This window comes from Pelophylax lessonae (assembly GCF_965119305.1).
Source record: "Pelophylax lessonae genome assembly, chromosome: 3".
Lineage (NCBI taxonomy): Eukaryota > Metazoa > Chordata > Amphibia > Anura > Ranidae > Pelophylax > Pelophylax lessonae.
Genome location: NC_138770.1, coordinates 284,329,947 through 284,346,114, shown reverse-complemented (window position 1 = coordinate 284,346,114; position 16,168 = coordinate 284,329,947). Strand labels below are relative to the sequence as shown.

General features: G+C 46.0%; 1 protein-coding gene across 1 annotated transcript in view; it reads right to left on the bottom strand.

Annotated features, from left to right (window-relative positions):
• Positions 1 to 13,125, bottom strand: part of RFC4 (replication factor C subunit 4) — a 115,986-nt gene extending 102,861 nt beyond the window's left edge. Inside the window, exon 1 of the mRNA XM_082251384.1 lies at positions 12,997 to 13,125. Within this exon, the coding sequence (XP_082107510.1) occupies positions 12,997 to 13,124 (128 nt within the window). The 5' untranslated portion in view covers position 13,125. The remainder of the gene's footprint in view (positions 1 to 12,996) is intronic.
• Positions 13,126 to 16,168: the final 3,043 nt, after the last annotated feature.

The window sequence follows — 16,168 nt, the reverse complement described above, 5'->3', positions numbered from 1 at the left end:
TCCGTGGTGATTATCGTCCACGAGATCGGACGAAACGACTTGCCCCCGGACACCAACGGGGACTGGAGCCACCACAGAAGGTTTTCCCTGGTGCGATGACTCAACGAGATCTGAAGATCCAGAGATTGAGGTCGCCCGTCCCACCTGGACAGGATCTCCGCTTGGAGACCCCGCGTGTGAAACTGCGCGAAAGGAATCGCCTCGAAGGCCGAGACCATCAATCCCAGACATCTCATACCCGTCCTCAGAGACGAGTGTGGAACGTCCCTGAGGGACCTGACTTCCTCCTGAAGAGTCCTGAGTTTGTCTTCCGGCAGGAAGACCTTCGCCTGCACCGAGTCCAGTATCATTCCCAGATAGGGGAGACGAACCGACGGACTCAGTGTCGACTTTGGAACATTTATCGTCCAACCGAACTCCTGCAGAGTTTGCATTGTGACAGACAGGTCCTTCTCCAGACCCTGTCTGGTCGCAGACCGAACCAGAATGTCGTCCAGATACCCCAGGACAGAAATGCCCTGGGCTCTCAATAATGCCAGAACCGGTGCAAGCACCTTGGTGAAGACCCGCGGAGCCGAGGCGAGCCCAAAGGGCAACGCCACAAACTGGTAGTGATCCTCCGCAATGGCAAATCGAAGGTACCTCGGATGACCCTCGAATATGGGGATGTGAAGGTACGCATCCTTCAAATCGATGGAGGCCATGAATTCCCCCGGAACCAGGGCAGCCACCACCGAGCGCAGGGATTCCATGCGGAACTTGCGAACCCGCACAGAGCGGTTCAGAGCTTTCAAGTCCAGAATCGGACGAACCTTGCCCTCCTTCCTGGGCACGGTGAACAGATTGGAATAAAACCCCCGAAATCTGTCCCGATGAGGCACCGGAACCACCACTCCCTGAGCCCTCAGGTCCCGCACCGCCAGGTGCAGATCCCGCAGGCGCTCTGGAGACAGTTGAAGATTTGAGGGAAAAAATCTGCTCTCCGGCCGAGAGAGAAACTCGATCTTGTAACCAGATCGAACGATTTCCAGAACCCATCTGTCCCTCACACGGGCCAACCAGGGCTGAAGAAAACCGAGCAAGCGTCCCCCCACCCCAAAACTGGGTGAGGGCGCCCCTTCAGGCCGAACTGTTATGGGCCGCAGGTCCGGATTGACCGGACTTCTGTTTCCCAGACCAGGGCTTCTTCTGAGAGCCTTGGCCCTTGAACGGTTTGCCCTTGTAGTGCGGCCGAAAGGCACGAAAGGACCCCTGAGGGGGCCGAAAATGAGCATGCTTCTTCCCAGAAGCCCCCTTAGCCTTGGGGAAATGGGGCAAGAGAGTGCTCTTACCCCCGGTAATCCCCTTAATCAACACATCCAGGGACTCCCCAAAAAGGCGAGACCCATCATAAGGCAGATTGGCTAAGGTTTTACGTGAAGATTGGTCCACCGACCAACATTTCAACCAAACCAGGCGGCGAGACAACACCGCCACGCTGTGCACACGCGCAGCCAACGGAATCAGGTCCAGGTCCGCATCACACAGATACATGACACCCTGGTGGATCTGATCCACCATATCCAGGGTCGCCGCCGAGGCCGAATCGGCCACTAGGACGCGCCTAAGCATCTGCGTCCAACTTGCGATCGCCTGGGCCGCCATGAGAGAAGCAAACAGAGCCTTAAGCATAGAACCCGTAACAGAATAAGTATGACGGGCAAGAGACTCCAGTCTCCTATCCGTGGCATCACGGAAAACAGGGGATCCCTCTGCAGGGATCGCAGTGGCTTTGTTCAAAACCGCAATAGCATGATCCACTGGCGGAGGCACACACCACCGTTCATCAGTGGCAGGCGAGAAAGGATAACGCAGCTTAAATTTACTTGGTACCGCAAAAGGCTTGCGCAAATCGCGCCATTGGTCCTTAACAGCGCGCTGAAAATCAGCATTGCAGGGAAAAACCTGCGGCGTCCTGCGTTTTCTCTGCGTCCCATAAGCCGCCAAGGCAGCCGGGGGACACACCTCGTCCTGCAAACGTAGCGTCTGCTTAATGGAAGCAATCAACTCATCCATGATTGCAAGCTCTTCAGGCGAGCCAGGGGGAGAATTATCAACCCCCTCAACTTCAGCCTCTACCTCAGACCCCACTAGATCAAGAGAGGAGCGGGACCCCGATAGGGGGGTCCCTGCCAGAACAGCCCCATCACCTTCACCCTCAGAATCAGAGGACAGAGCAACTCTGGGCCGTTTAGTAGATTGAGCAGCCACCAGCATTTGCACCTGTGCAGCAAGGCCAGCCACAATAGTGGCTAAATCCCCCCCTGGGGGGGAAACAGCGGTCCCCTGGCTTTCCACCAATACTGTGGGAAACTTGCCCTCCTGAGAATCCATTGCCCCTGTATGCCAGACAACCAAGGGTTAACTGCCCCCTTACAGCAAGCGCGGCAAGCGCAGCCCACCGCACCACACTCAGGCACAATGAGACCCCCACAGGGAATATACAGACTGAATACAGGCAATGGAACACAGGAATAGAAGGATAAAACCTGAGGAGACTCCGCTGCTGCTGCTGCCTCGATCGGTGCTTCCAGGAGAGAGGAAGTGATGCTGCCAGGGCGCTCTATGTAAGCCTATGGAGGCTACAAGAAAATGGCCGCCGTGCATGTAAACCATGCGGCCGGAGCGGGCGCCGGAAAAATGGCGTCGTTTGGCGCCGAAATCGCCGCTCCACAGTGCATAAAATGACACACAATTTTATCCCATTATATGGATACATGTTAGATCGCCTCAGCGATCGCTGTATATGCCCCAACATGCCATTAAAAACATGCCCCACAGCACACAGCTCCTCACACTGCCCAGCCTGACATACTCAGTGTCATACAGCTCCCCCCCCCCCTTGCAGCCCACAGCATGCAGCCGAGAGATAGGGAGACAAGCAGTGTGATTAAAGGCAGGTTACACAGTCCCAGACTGAGACCCCCCCCAGACAGACAGGTCCCCACATAGATACACTTACCTCACATGGCGTGGGGAACCCGCACAGGCGAACAAGCCGCTGCACATGAGGCAGGGAGAGTCGCAATTCAAGACGCACACAATGGCGGTTCAGAAACCGCACAGCGTCCGGTGAGGTAGCCACCTCACCAATCATCCCTGCACCGAACAGGGATGGGTCGTTCACTGTGCCAGGAGCGTTACCTGGCTGAACGCTCGATGGCAGACTGGGAAGCCACTGACCCACGACCTGCGATCAGGGGGATCAGCCCGAGACCCAGTCCGCATGATCCTCTTCGTCCGAAGAACTAACTAATGCTGACAAAAATAACAGCTAAATAAAGGTAGAGAGAAAACTCAAACAAAATATTAAAAAGAAGAAAGAGTCTGGGACAAAAAGTCCCAGCACAGAAAGAGCCAGCCACTCCTGACAAGCTAGACATTAAAACTGAGATATGGTTGCAGGAAGTAGGAGGGTATTGACTGAGGGGACCACCCCTTGAGGGTGGGATATGTTAAAGCTTTATTGTTAACATATTCTGTTGCCTAGCTACTCCTTCGGAGCAAAGTCTAATACCCCATATGTGACGAATATGAAGGGGCGGCGACTGTCGGAGGACGTAAGAGAAAGTAACTTTCCAACTGAACTTTCAAGGGACACAGTTATTCAATAACTAACAGTTACATACACACACATTCTTTTTTTTTTTTTTACTCACCACCACCTCCGGGCGGGAAGCAGGCCGGCCGGCCGTCCTGGAAGGGTTCATAGAAAGACCGTTAACGGTAAACTAACGGTAAGTTTTCTCATTTCACCCTTCCAGGACGGCCTACATATGAGAGGATAATAAAGGAATCCATACTGGCCTACCTCAGGGCGGGACCACGCAACAACCCGGAAGGACGGGCGACAGTGTTTTTGTTTGCCGGCTATCTGATACAAGCGCTTTTTTATCTCGTAAATGTGAGTGTACTTCTTCTTTACTATTAAACGTTGGTTTTACAATACTACGCTATGGAGGCTTTTGTGTTCTGCATGTCATTTTTGAGGATATCGCTGTGGGCATGTAACGTCTGAAGGTGACATATCCACACACAGACCTTCCCTGCAATTGGTTCTGATCCACTCATTTGTCGACCTGAATAAGATTGATGGTTTCAGGCTCGTTTCTTATGATCTCTGGTAAGCGCATGAGTGTGTCTGTGTACTGAGCACAGTGGACTACAACTCTATTCCTATTGGTGGAGGATGTTTGCTATATTTCACCAATTTTGCAGAGATTTGGGACTTTTTTAGTTGTGTTTACTGCATTTGCACTTTTATTCATTTTCTAATTTGCCTGTTTTGGGATTTAATATTAATTATTCATTGTGCACTGTCACTTATATAATTTTTCTGTGTTTTGTTCACTCATTTGTACTGTTCATTTTTTAGCGCAGCTTTATCTTTTTACTTGTAAGACCTTTCTACCAAAGGCAAGATCTTGCTGCGACAGTACATCCACACGATAGTGCTTTAGGAAGGTACAGTGCCTTGCGAAAGTTTTCGGCCCCCTTGAACGTTGCGACCTTTCACGACATTTCAGGCTTCAAAACATAAAGATATAAAACTAATTTTTTGTGACGAATCAACAAGTGGGACACAATCATGAAGTGGAACGAAATTTATTGAATATTTCAAACTTTGTTAACAAATAAAAAAAATGAAAAATTGGGCGTGCAAAATTATTCAGCCCCTTTACTTTCAGTGCAGCAAACACTCTCCAGAAGTTCAGTGAGGATCTCTGAATGATCCAATGTTGACCTAAATGACTAATGATGATAAATAGAATCCACCTGTATGTAATCAAGTCTCCGTATAAATGCACCTGCACTGTGATAGTCTCAGAGGTCCGTTTAAAGCGCAGAAAGCATGATGAAGAACAAGGAACACACCAGGCAGGTCCGAGATACTGTTGTGGAGAAGTTTAAAGCCAGATTTGGATACAAAAAGATTTCCCAAGCTTTAAACATCTCAAGGAGCACTGTGCAAGCGATAATATTGAAATGGAAGGAGTATCAGACCACTGCAAATCTACGAAGACCTGGCCGTCCCTCTAAACTTTCAGCTCATACAAGGAGATGACTGATCAGAGATGCAGCCAAGAGGCCCATGATCACTCTGGATGAACTGCAGAGATCTACAGCTGAGGTGGGAGACTCTGTCCATAGGACAACAATCAGTCGTATACAGCACAAATCTGGCCTTTATGGATGAGTGGCAAGAAGAAAGCCATTGTTTAAAGAAATCCATAAAAAGTGTTGTTTAAAGTTTGCCACAAGCCACCTGGGAGACACACCAAACATGTGGAAGAAGGTGCTCTGGTCAGATGAAACCAAAATCAAACTTTTTGGCAACAATGCAAAACATTATGTTTGGCGTAAAAGCAACACAGCTCATCACCCTGAACACACCATCCCCACTGTCAAACATGGTGGTGGCAGCATCATGGTTTCGGCCTGCTTTTCTTCAGCAGGGACAGGGAAGATGATTAAAATTGATGGGAAGATGGATGGAGCCAAATACAGGACCATTCTGGAAGAAAACCTGATGGAGTCTGCAAAAGACCTGAGACTGGGATGGAGATTTGTCTTCCAACAAGACAATGATCCAAAACATAAAGCAAATCTACAATGGAATGGTTCACAAATAAACATATCCAGGTGTTAGAATGGCCAAGTCAAAGTCCAGACCGTCACCTGAATCCAATCGAGAATCTGCAGAAAGAAATGAAAACTGCTGTTCACAAACGCTCTCCATCCAACCTCACTGAGCTCGAGCTATTTTGCAAGGAGGAATGGGCAAAAATTTCAGTCTCTCGATGTGCAAAACTGATAGAGACATACCCCAAGCGACTTACAGCTGTAATCGCAGCAAAAGGTGGCGCTACAAGGTATTAACTTAAGGGGGTGGAATAATTTTGCACGCCCAAATTTTCAGTTTATTTGTTAGAAAAGATTAATATATCTAATAAAATTTCGTTCCACTTCATGATTGTGTCCCACTTGTTGATTCTTCACAAAAATTTATATATATATATATATATATATATATATACACACACACACACACGATTTGTGATTGTATGTTTTAGCCATGATAAAGAGGGATTGTTTACACTGTCCACCTTATATCTTCTGTCCTAATTACATTAAAAATAAATGATATACCCCATGTTCATTCACATGGGGGTGGGGGCAGGTACTGGGAGTCCCCCAGCTGACAGCAGAGATGAGTCACGGGTTAAAACACTGGTGGGTGCCAGCTGACTGGAGATGTAAGCTGCACTTTTCATGTAGTTTGCTGCGATTTCTAATATGTTTTACTTGTTTAAGTATCTAAGCAAGAGATAAAAACTTACCGTTAATGTACTGGTAACGGCCTTTCTCTTAATCCTTCCAGGACGGCCTACATTTGAGAGATTGTGGCTCCGCCTCACAGGAAACACAACTAATTTGCAGCTGTTTAAAAGGGTCCCACCCATCCTTGAGCTTCAGTAATAGAAAAGTAGTTTCCAACCGAACTTTCAAGGAATATAGTTATTCAATAACATACAGCTACACATATATACATATACATTATATACATATTTTTTAGAACTCACCACCATCTTGGGCGGGAAGTAGGCCGGCCGTCCTGGAAGGATTAAGAGAAAGGCCGTTACCAGTACACTAACGGTAAGTTTTCTCCTTTCATCCTTCCAGGACGGCCTACATTTGAGAGGATGATAAAGGAATCCATACTGGCCTACCTTAGGGCGGGACCACTGCCTGTAAAACCTTTCTGCCAAAGGCAAGGTCTTGTTGCGACAGTACTTCCACACAATAGTGTTTTAGGAATGCATCTTGACTGGACCAGATGGATACATGGCGGACTGCTCCTAGGATGCTCCGGCTTTTTCGGCCCAGGAAGTTGCCATGCCCTTTGTGGAATGTGCCTTTAGCTTTGCGGGTGTGGGTTTACCTGACACCTTATATGACATGCTAATGGCTTGCTTAATCCACCTCGAGATCGAGGGTTTTGATGCTCGCAATCCCTTTCTTGGTCCAGAATGTAGAACCAACAGGTGGCTAGACCTTTTAAACCCCTTGGTTCTTTCCAGATCTTGTGAGAAGACACCTCCTTACATCCAGACAATGGAATTTCCGTTCTTTTGATCAGCTAGGTTTTTCACACAAAAAGGTGACAAGACCATCTCTTGATTTCTGTGAACAGAAGAAACTACCTTGGGTAGGTACAGTGGGTCTGGTCTAAGAATCACTCTGTCTTAGAGAATTAGCATAAAGGGTTCCTTTATGGACGAACTTTTGTAAATCTCCCACTCTTCTAGCTGTGGTAATTGCCGAAAGCAAGTTAGCTTATTTGCCAAAATATTTAGAGTAACCTTCTCTGAAGGTACAGAGGGTTCACTAGCTAATGTCTCTAGTACTTGCGTTAAGTTCCGAGCTGAAACATTAGCTTTATTGATCGGGGTCGTTCATCCCTGAACTAACCAATCTTTTTAATTAGAAAAGGCTCTTTGTCCAGATTTTTATCTAAGAACACAGAAGTGCCGTTACCTGTACTCTAAGGGTGTTAACTGGCACCCCCTTATCTACCCCATCCTGTAAAATTTCCAGGATAACGGGGATTGAGGCAGAGGAATTTTTTCTTCTGACTCTGCCAAGTACAGAATGTTTTCCAGATTTTGGAATAAATTTTCCTAGACACTGGCTTTCTACTTGGAAGGAGGGTATCAATGACTCTGAACAACCTTTTCCCTTCAGGATTTGGCGCTCACTACCCAGGCTGTTAACTGAAAAACCTGTGGCCTGGGGTGAACTAAGAGGCCTTTGTATTAACAGATCTAGAACCTCTGTTAGTTTCCAGGGAGCCGTCACTGATGGGGATATCAGTCGCGAACCACGTTCTCTTTGGCCCCCAAGGGGCAATCACTATGAGATGCAGTTGCAGCCATCCACTGAGTCTCTGTATGATTCTTGGAATCAGATTTTGAGGAGGAAAGGCATATGCTCGCCTAGCGTGCCATGGCTGTGCTAGGGTATCCAAGCCTACCATATCGTTTTGTTATGTCCAGGCGAGGACCTGGTTTACTTTTTTGCTCTGTCAAGTGGCAAACATATCCACTTCCGGTTGACCAAACATTTGGACTAGAAGTTGAAATATTCTGGGATTCAGTTCCCATTCTGTCCGTTTGATGGAATGACGACTGAGGAACTCCTCTTCCCAGTTGTCCTTCCCTTTTATAAAGTGACTTGTCACAAGGTGCCAATGTGAAGTTTAAACATCACATTTTCAGGAAGTCTCCCATGGCATCACTGGCCTTCAGAGTACTTAACCTGCGAGTTGTGGTACCTTCACGGGTAAGAGCCGACACAGGGATACGAACCTATGCCTTTCAGGAAGTCTCCCATGGCTCCTGCAAGCTATGGCTGCCTTACACCCATAGAGAAATTATTCTCTTTTCTGCGCAGCTCAGTGCCTCCTGAGCTAATTATTAATAGGGTCCTTGAGCTGGCACCCACTGACGATTCAGGTAAGCTACTGTTGTAGCATTGTTTGAATAGATTTGGACTTCTGTCTCTTGTTCCAAGAGAGCAGGTGGAAATATTGAAGGTCTCGTGAGTGTAGTTGGGCCACTCTCCAGCTGGGATACAAGCTGTAATCAGACCAAACATCCTCATGCTCTGTCCCCTGAAAACACAGAGGATGAAAACAGACATTTTCCACCGCCGAGATCACTTTTTCTTTTCCTCTGGGAAAAACAGTTTCTTTGAAATCTATCTTATACCCCAGGCAGACTTGAACCTGAGCCGGTTCTATTGAGGATTTCTCCTCATTTATCAGCCACCCTGCCGGCTGTAGGACTGACATCACTTTTTGTGTGTCCGCCTGTTTTGCGGTTTTTGAAAGGGTCAACTTATAGCCCAAATAAGGGATCCATATTGGGCCCTGCAGATGACGCTGTCCTATTTGCAGTCTCCACTGCGAATCTTAGGAATGCTTAGAGTTCCAGATGAATTGGAACCTGCATGTAAGCGTCTCTTCAATCCAGAGTAGTCATACAACACCATCTCTTACCCGATTTTTTTGACTACCTGAATATTCTCCATTGAGAATCTTTTGTATACCATACACTTGTTTAGCTTTCTGGGATATACAACCGACGGCATCTATTTGCGGGTTTGTACCACAATGCGCGAGAGTCAAAAATCTTTGAAGACCTGATTTCACGGTACAGGGGTATTTACCCTCTGCTCCATCCACTCTTGAATCCCCTTTAACAGGGTTTTTCTTTGAGGGATATGATAGTTATCTCTGCCACTGGCTGAGAAGAAAAAACTTCAGTCTGTATCCTCTCTGAATGATCTGGAGGATATAAGGGCTGGTTGAGATGTTTTTCCATTGCGGGAAAAAAATTGGGATAACCTGTTCCCTGAGGATAAACATCCTTCAGGCCTTGATCACACAAAAAGGATCCTTTGCCAGGCCAGGCACAAAGTCTTAATTTGGACGAGACATCTCCTTCATAAGCTTTGCACACACTGCTCTCCTAGCAGTATTCATGAGAGTCGCTGTTCTTGCAGAGGCTATAACTGACTGAACAGCTGAGTCTTGTTAAGTACGACATCATACCCCCCCAACAATGGACAGGGAACTTTAAGATGTCTTGTGAGCTTTTAATTACCGAGATAAATTTAGTAAGCTCCTGAATTCCAAAATCTTTTTGGCCAGATAGTAAGCAGGTGTCTGCTATAGCTGTAACCACACTATAAGAATTTAGCAATTCATGCCTCCTTTTAACAAGGGCCACTTTAGGTGGGGATGGTTAACTTGCAACTACAGCTGATCAAGATAATGAGTCAGAGGACCTGTGCCAGATATCACCACACCCCAGTCAGTCTAAAGCTGAAAACACACCATCCAACTTTTGTTGGTAGATTTCCTTCAGATTTACCCTTTTCAATGTAGTGCAAGGGCCTGCCATTGCATACAAATTGAAAGTGTTTCAGATCTGCTCCCATATCAAATGGTTTGGCGAGTCTAACGGAAAAAATCTTCCGACAATCTTATAGTGTGTAGGCCAATTAATCGGTAGAGAATTTTACCAGCGAATCTATTCATGAAAAATGATATATTTCAGTGATTGTGAATAGAAATAACTCTGGACTGGGTGCCCCAAGTCCTTGTACCTTCTAGGCTGGTGTAGGGATCCTTTGAGTGGTGTACACTGCTTTAAGGATCACACACCTACTGTGTTTAGCCTGATTGGGTCTTGGCTCATGATCCCGCAATCTTTATTTACGAGCATAGCCCACTACCCACAGTTTCCAGGAAAAAGAGATTTTTGTCAGTTTTTAGGAACTTTTTTCTCTTTAAATCTGTTACCGCCCGAGCCCTCATTTTTTAAGGACCTGGGCTGGCTAGTGTCTTTCCTTGGATCTCGTTCATTCCTGTTCGCAGAGGAAATGTCTTGAGATTCTGACCACACCTGTATGGCTCAAAGGGTTTGTGTTGCAAGGTTTAAACAGACTACTCCACAGTACCGCACTTCCAGCATGTTTGTGCTATTAAAGTAGAGGAGGGTCTGACAGAGGCCTTCTGGGCCGAGGAACGACCTGCAACAATAAAAGAGAGAAACAAAGTGATTAACTCGCTCTCTTATTTAACATATGTGCTACTCCCAGACACAGATCGTTAACAGGGCTGTCAGTAAGGGAACAATTAAAGGCTTGCTGATCCTAAACCGAATGCAGCAGTAGGCCCCATTATCCGGTAACTTTCACTTACCCGGTCTCATGTCCCTGCAGCCACCTGTGTATCGACTTATAACCCCTAAGGGATGCGTTGTGCTTTGGTCTCTTTTTGGGCAATTTACAGCCCCTTCGTAGCTGGGGATTCTGCCATGAACATCACATGGACCCGGCGTCTCCTCCATGCTGCGCTCTCTTCCGGGTATCGCTGTCCGGTCTTCACAGCGAGGCTTGCGGCGCGTTCCTTGGCGAGGAAATTCCGGCGAAGTCCTTCCGCTTTAGAGGAGCTAATGGAGGAGACTTTCCTGCAGAGACAACAGGACTTCAGGTATGAGGGACCTTCACTGTAAGGCAAACCGCACTACCTGGTATGTTTGGCGACCTGAAAGCTCCTGTTTCAAGGACACAGCTAGGGAGGAACCTGCTATTAGGCCAACCGAAGCTGCCTTCCAGGGGTACCTTTCAGCCAGTTATTTGCCTTAGATAAGTAAAAAAACAAACGTTCCGATGTGAGGTTGGAAACACAACTGAACTGAAGCTCAAGGATGGGTGGGACCCTTTTAAACAGCTGCAAATTAGTTGTGTTTCCTGTGAGGCGGAGCCACAATCTCTCAAATGTAGGCCGTCCTGGAAGGATGAAAGGAGAAATTATAATTCTACCACTGCACAAAACTCGATCAGCCATATCTTGAGTATTTAATCCAGTTTTGGTCACTAATCCTTAGGAAGAATATCTTTGAACTGGAGATAATTCAGAAAAGGGTAACAAAGCTTTCAGGCTGGTGTGAAAAAGCCATAGTGTATATAAACACTAAATCTATGTTCAGTATGAGTAGCATCATAGCGCTCTGCCCAGTTTTCAGTGTGTGCCTGTTATGTAAGCTCTGTTAATCATTGGGCTACCTATCTGATAAACTTGATGTAGAGCACCCCCGAAGGAGCCGCAGATACAGCCAGGCACACAGCGTTTTCTTTTCCTAAACAGCTCAGCAGTCTAGGCAAGCATGGGTTACCCCTAGAAACTGAATTGACAGAGGACACTTCTCTTCACACTTTGACACAGTGTTTCCAACAAGATTCACTACTGGCTGAAAAACGCCCAGGACTTCCTTTCGAAGAACTGAGAACTGCACACAATCACCAAGGCACAAAATGGAGGACTGTATTTATAATGCCACATGATCATCAGTGGCCTCCTCCCGATATCCACCAGCCACTCTTAAGTGAAGAAGACATATACTCAATACCAGAGGACAGCTGGACACTCACCTAACTTCAACTAGGTACTCTCCAGACCATAAGAACCTCCCAGACCAGAATTTGGGAATAGGCCCACTGTCGATGACTTTCAAACGTCGTCTCCTGTAAACTTCCTGGCAGGGGACTTCTGTTGCAGGACAAGACCCACACACACTGCTCTAGGCCCCAGGGTATTTATGGACTCCCCAGCCACCTACTGGGCACACCTCCCCTCCCCATCTCCACTGTGATTCTAGAACCCTGTAAAATGCATGGGAATTAATAGGATCAGAGCACCTCACACATGGGATCAGGGCACATGGCATCAGGGCACATGGCAGGGCAGCGCTGATCTCCTTTGCACAGCTAAGCAGTGAAGCGGCTACGATGAGTCCTCTTCTGCTGCACTGTTCCCTGCCGGCCCCTCCTCCAATTCTCCCTTCCTGTCCATCCCAGGTGATGTCACAAACAATCACCCTGAGATGGACAGGAGGAGCCAGCAGGGAGCCACGCTAGACAGCTACACAAACAGGGCCATTTGCTTGTGTAGCTGTGCATTAGTCACCAGAGGGATTGTTATCTACCTGTCAGCTGCCTGTGACTGATGGGTAGATCACTGTGGAAACCTAGGGTTGACCTACACCCTAACTAGAAGGGTGCTTCACCGAGAAACAGCCCAATAGCCACATGAAGAAACTTGATTGATAGATTTGGAGTTTACTGCCGGAAGAGAAAAATGGCCCGACAGGAGGGATTCTTGCATCCACACTAGGTTGATGGGGGAATCCAGCAACTTTCTTTCCTGCAACCAAATTCGCTCTGTGTATGGCCGGCCTAACAAAGCCCTGGATGGTAGTAAAACCTGACGAGTTCTTAACCTTACACACACTATCCAAAACTAAAATAAATTCTGGCTATAGATAAACTTTAAATAAGCTACCAAGATGCTTTTACTTAAGAAATATAAAAGGTAAAATTCATTACTATTTTTCCACCCATGGGACAGGTTTAGGTTTCTTCCCATCACTGGTATTTCCAGAACTGGTTGCAGAAGTTTTCTCTTTGAGGGGCTTGGTGCTTATAGATGTACCTCCTTTCAGAAATGCCTGCATGTTTTTTCAGCTGAAAAATACATAAAGATAGATAATTACTAATCAATAGTAAAAAAATATTCAGCAACATTAGACAGCGAACACCTTGGAATTTGAAACCCTCTATATCTAGGCTGTGAAAAAGTCTCACATGTTGTATCCCTATACATAGCAGAATGTGTTTTGGGCTGTTTACATCTAAATATGCCTATGCTGCTTGTGAGAAATAGCAAATGGCAACTTTACGTTACAGCCTTATTCCAAAATGGATTAAAAGCATTATTTTCCTCAAAATTTTACAAACAATATCCCATAACGACAACGTGAAAGAAGTTTGTTTGAAATCTTTGCAAAATTAAAAAAAAAAAAAAAAAAAAAAAAAAATCACATGTACATAAGTGTTCACAGCCTTTGCTCAATACTTTGCTGAAGCACCTTTGACCCACCAATGCACCCTTTTAAACTATAGGCAAGGCACACTTTAAAATTATGGACAGTCTCAAGGCATCCCATTCTAAAATGTAAAAAACGATTCTAATAGTTTACATAATGCAGCAACATCCACACAAGTAGGATTCCCAATGATGAAAGTAATTTTTCCTTCCAAAGCAAATACACTTTTGCACACAGTATTCCAATGTTTCTCTTCTCCCTCAATTTCAGTCAGCTAATGTGACCCCAGTGCTGAGGGAGAGGGGCAGAGGAGGGTCAAACAAGGATGCTGCGGAGGCAACAGACATCCTTATCAACTAACAACATCATTGGTTGTTAGGATGCCAGTGTCTAAAAAGTGGTAATAGTGCATAATGAAAATGTGTGGCTTTGTGTAACTAAAAGACAGGTTTCATCCACCTTCCGGCTTGTATACAGTTGTTGATACATTTTTAGGCATTTTTGCCAAGGCACCCTGGTTGAAAAAGGCTGGTCTATAATTTTAATGGTAGGTTTGTTTTTAACAGTGAGAGACATAACAAAAATATCCAGAAAAATGCATTTCAAAAACGTTATAAAATTGATTTGCCTTTAATGAGTAAAAAAAGTACTTGTTCCCCTATCAGCAAGATTTCTGGCTTCCAGGTGTCTTCTATACATGTAATGAGCTGAGATTAGGAGCACTCTCTTAAAGGGAGTGCTCCTAATCTCAGCTTGTTACCTGTATAAAAGACACCTGTCTACAGAAGCAATCAGATTCCAATCTCTCCACCATGACCAAGACCAAAGAGCTGTCCAAGGATGTCAGAGACAATATTGTAGACCTACACAAGACTGGAATGGGCTACAAGACCATTGCCAAGCAGCTTGGTGAGAGAGTGACAACAGGTGGTAAGATTATTCGCAAATGGAAGAAACCGCAAAATAACTGTCAAACTGCCTTGGGGCTCCAAGCAAGATCTCACCTCCTGGAGTTTCAATGATCATAAGAACGGTGAGGAATCAGCCCAGGACTACACAGAATTTTGTCAATGATCTCAAGGCAGCTGGGACCATAGTCACCAAGAAAACAATTGGTAAATGCCATGAAGAACTGATATCCTGCATTGGCCGCAAGGTCTCCTTGCTCAGGAAAGCACATGTACAGGCCCGTCTGAAGTTTGCTAATTAACATCTGAATGATTCAGAGAACTGGGTGAAAGTGTTGTGGGCAGAATCAAGCTCTTTGTCATCAACTCAACATGCCATGATGTTTGAAGGAGGAGGATTGCTGCCTATGACCCCAAGAACACCATCCCCACCGTCAAACATGGAGGTAGAAACATTATGCTATGGGGATGTTTTTCTGCTAAGGGGGCAGGACAACTTCACCGCATCAAAGGGATGATGGACGGGGCCAAGCACCATCAAATCTTGGGCACTGAAAATGGGTTGTGTATTCCCACATGAAAATGACCCAAAACACACAGCCAAGGCAAAAAAGGAGTGGTTCAAGAAAAAGCACATTAACCTCCCTGGCAGTAATCCCGAGTTTTCCTCGGGGTTAATTTCCAGTACCAAAACGAAACGCGGTAACCCCGAGCCACACTCGGGATTACTCAGTAGTGATATTTACCTTGTCCCTGCGATCCCCTGATGTCCTCCACTGTGTATGCCGGCCAATGCTGGCATCTGTCTTCCCTTCCCTGCGAGCGCCGTGATGCAGGAGAGCAGAACCTGGCAAGAATTTAAAAAAAATAAACAAAACACACACATACACATTGTAATCTGTCAGGATTACATTACTGTGTGAAACCATTTCACCTCAGTTTTGTCCCCAGTGATTTGTCCAGTGCCCTGCCTGCACTTTTAGTGCTCTGCCTGGAAGCTTGAGAACATCCATGGCGTCCAAAAAGCATTCCTTTAGGTCAAAAGCGTTTTAGACCAGCTAGAAAAGTGATAGTGAATTGGAATTACTTGAAAAATTGAGCGATAAGTGATTCGTAGGGAAATTCGGCATCAGACACTGAAAGGGACAACAGCGACGATTCTGCGACTGAGCTCAGAGATGTGCTTTATTGACTGCAGTACGGATCAGGCAGCGCCACCCAAGATTCCCATTTACTGGAGCACCTGGTATGAAAGTAGACATTGAACAAATTTCAATCCATAATACAGCAACTATGGAATGGCAACATATTCCGTACTTTAACTAATTGAGCCATTGCTAAATATGGGCTATTGTGTAACAACCGACAACTTTTATACATCTCCTGAACTTTATGAGTTTCTTCTGCAAAACAAAAACTGATGCCTATGGAACCATTGGGGCTAACCGGCGTGACATGCCGCCAACATTTGGCAATAAGAAGCTGAAGACTGGAGAAATGGTTGCCTGGCAGAAAGGCAAAATGATGGCACTGCGATGGCGTGACAAGAAAGATGTGTGCCTATGAGTACAATTCATAATACCTCCACTGTTACGGTACGCACAAAAGGTGGGAAAGACATTTTGAAGACACAAGTAGTGATAGACTACAATAACACAATGGGAGGTGTCGACAGAGCCAACCAAGCAATGACATTCTACCCAGCAATGAAGAAACAGCAAAAGAAGTACAAGAAGATCTTCAGACATCTTCTTGATCAATGCT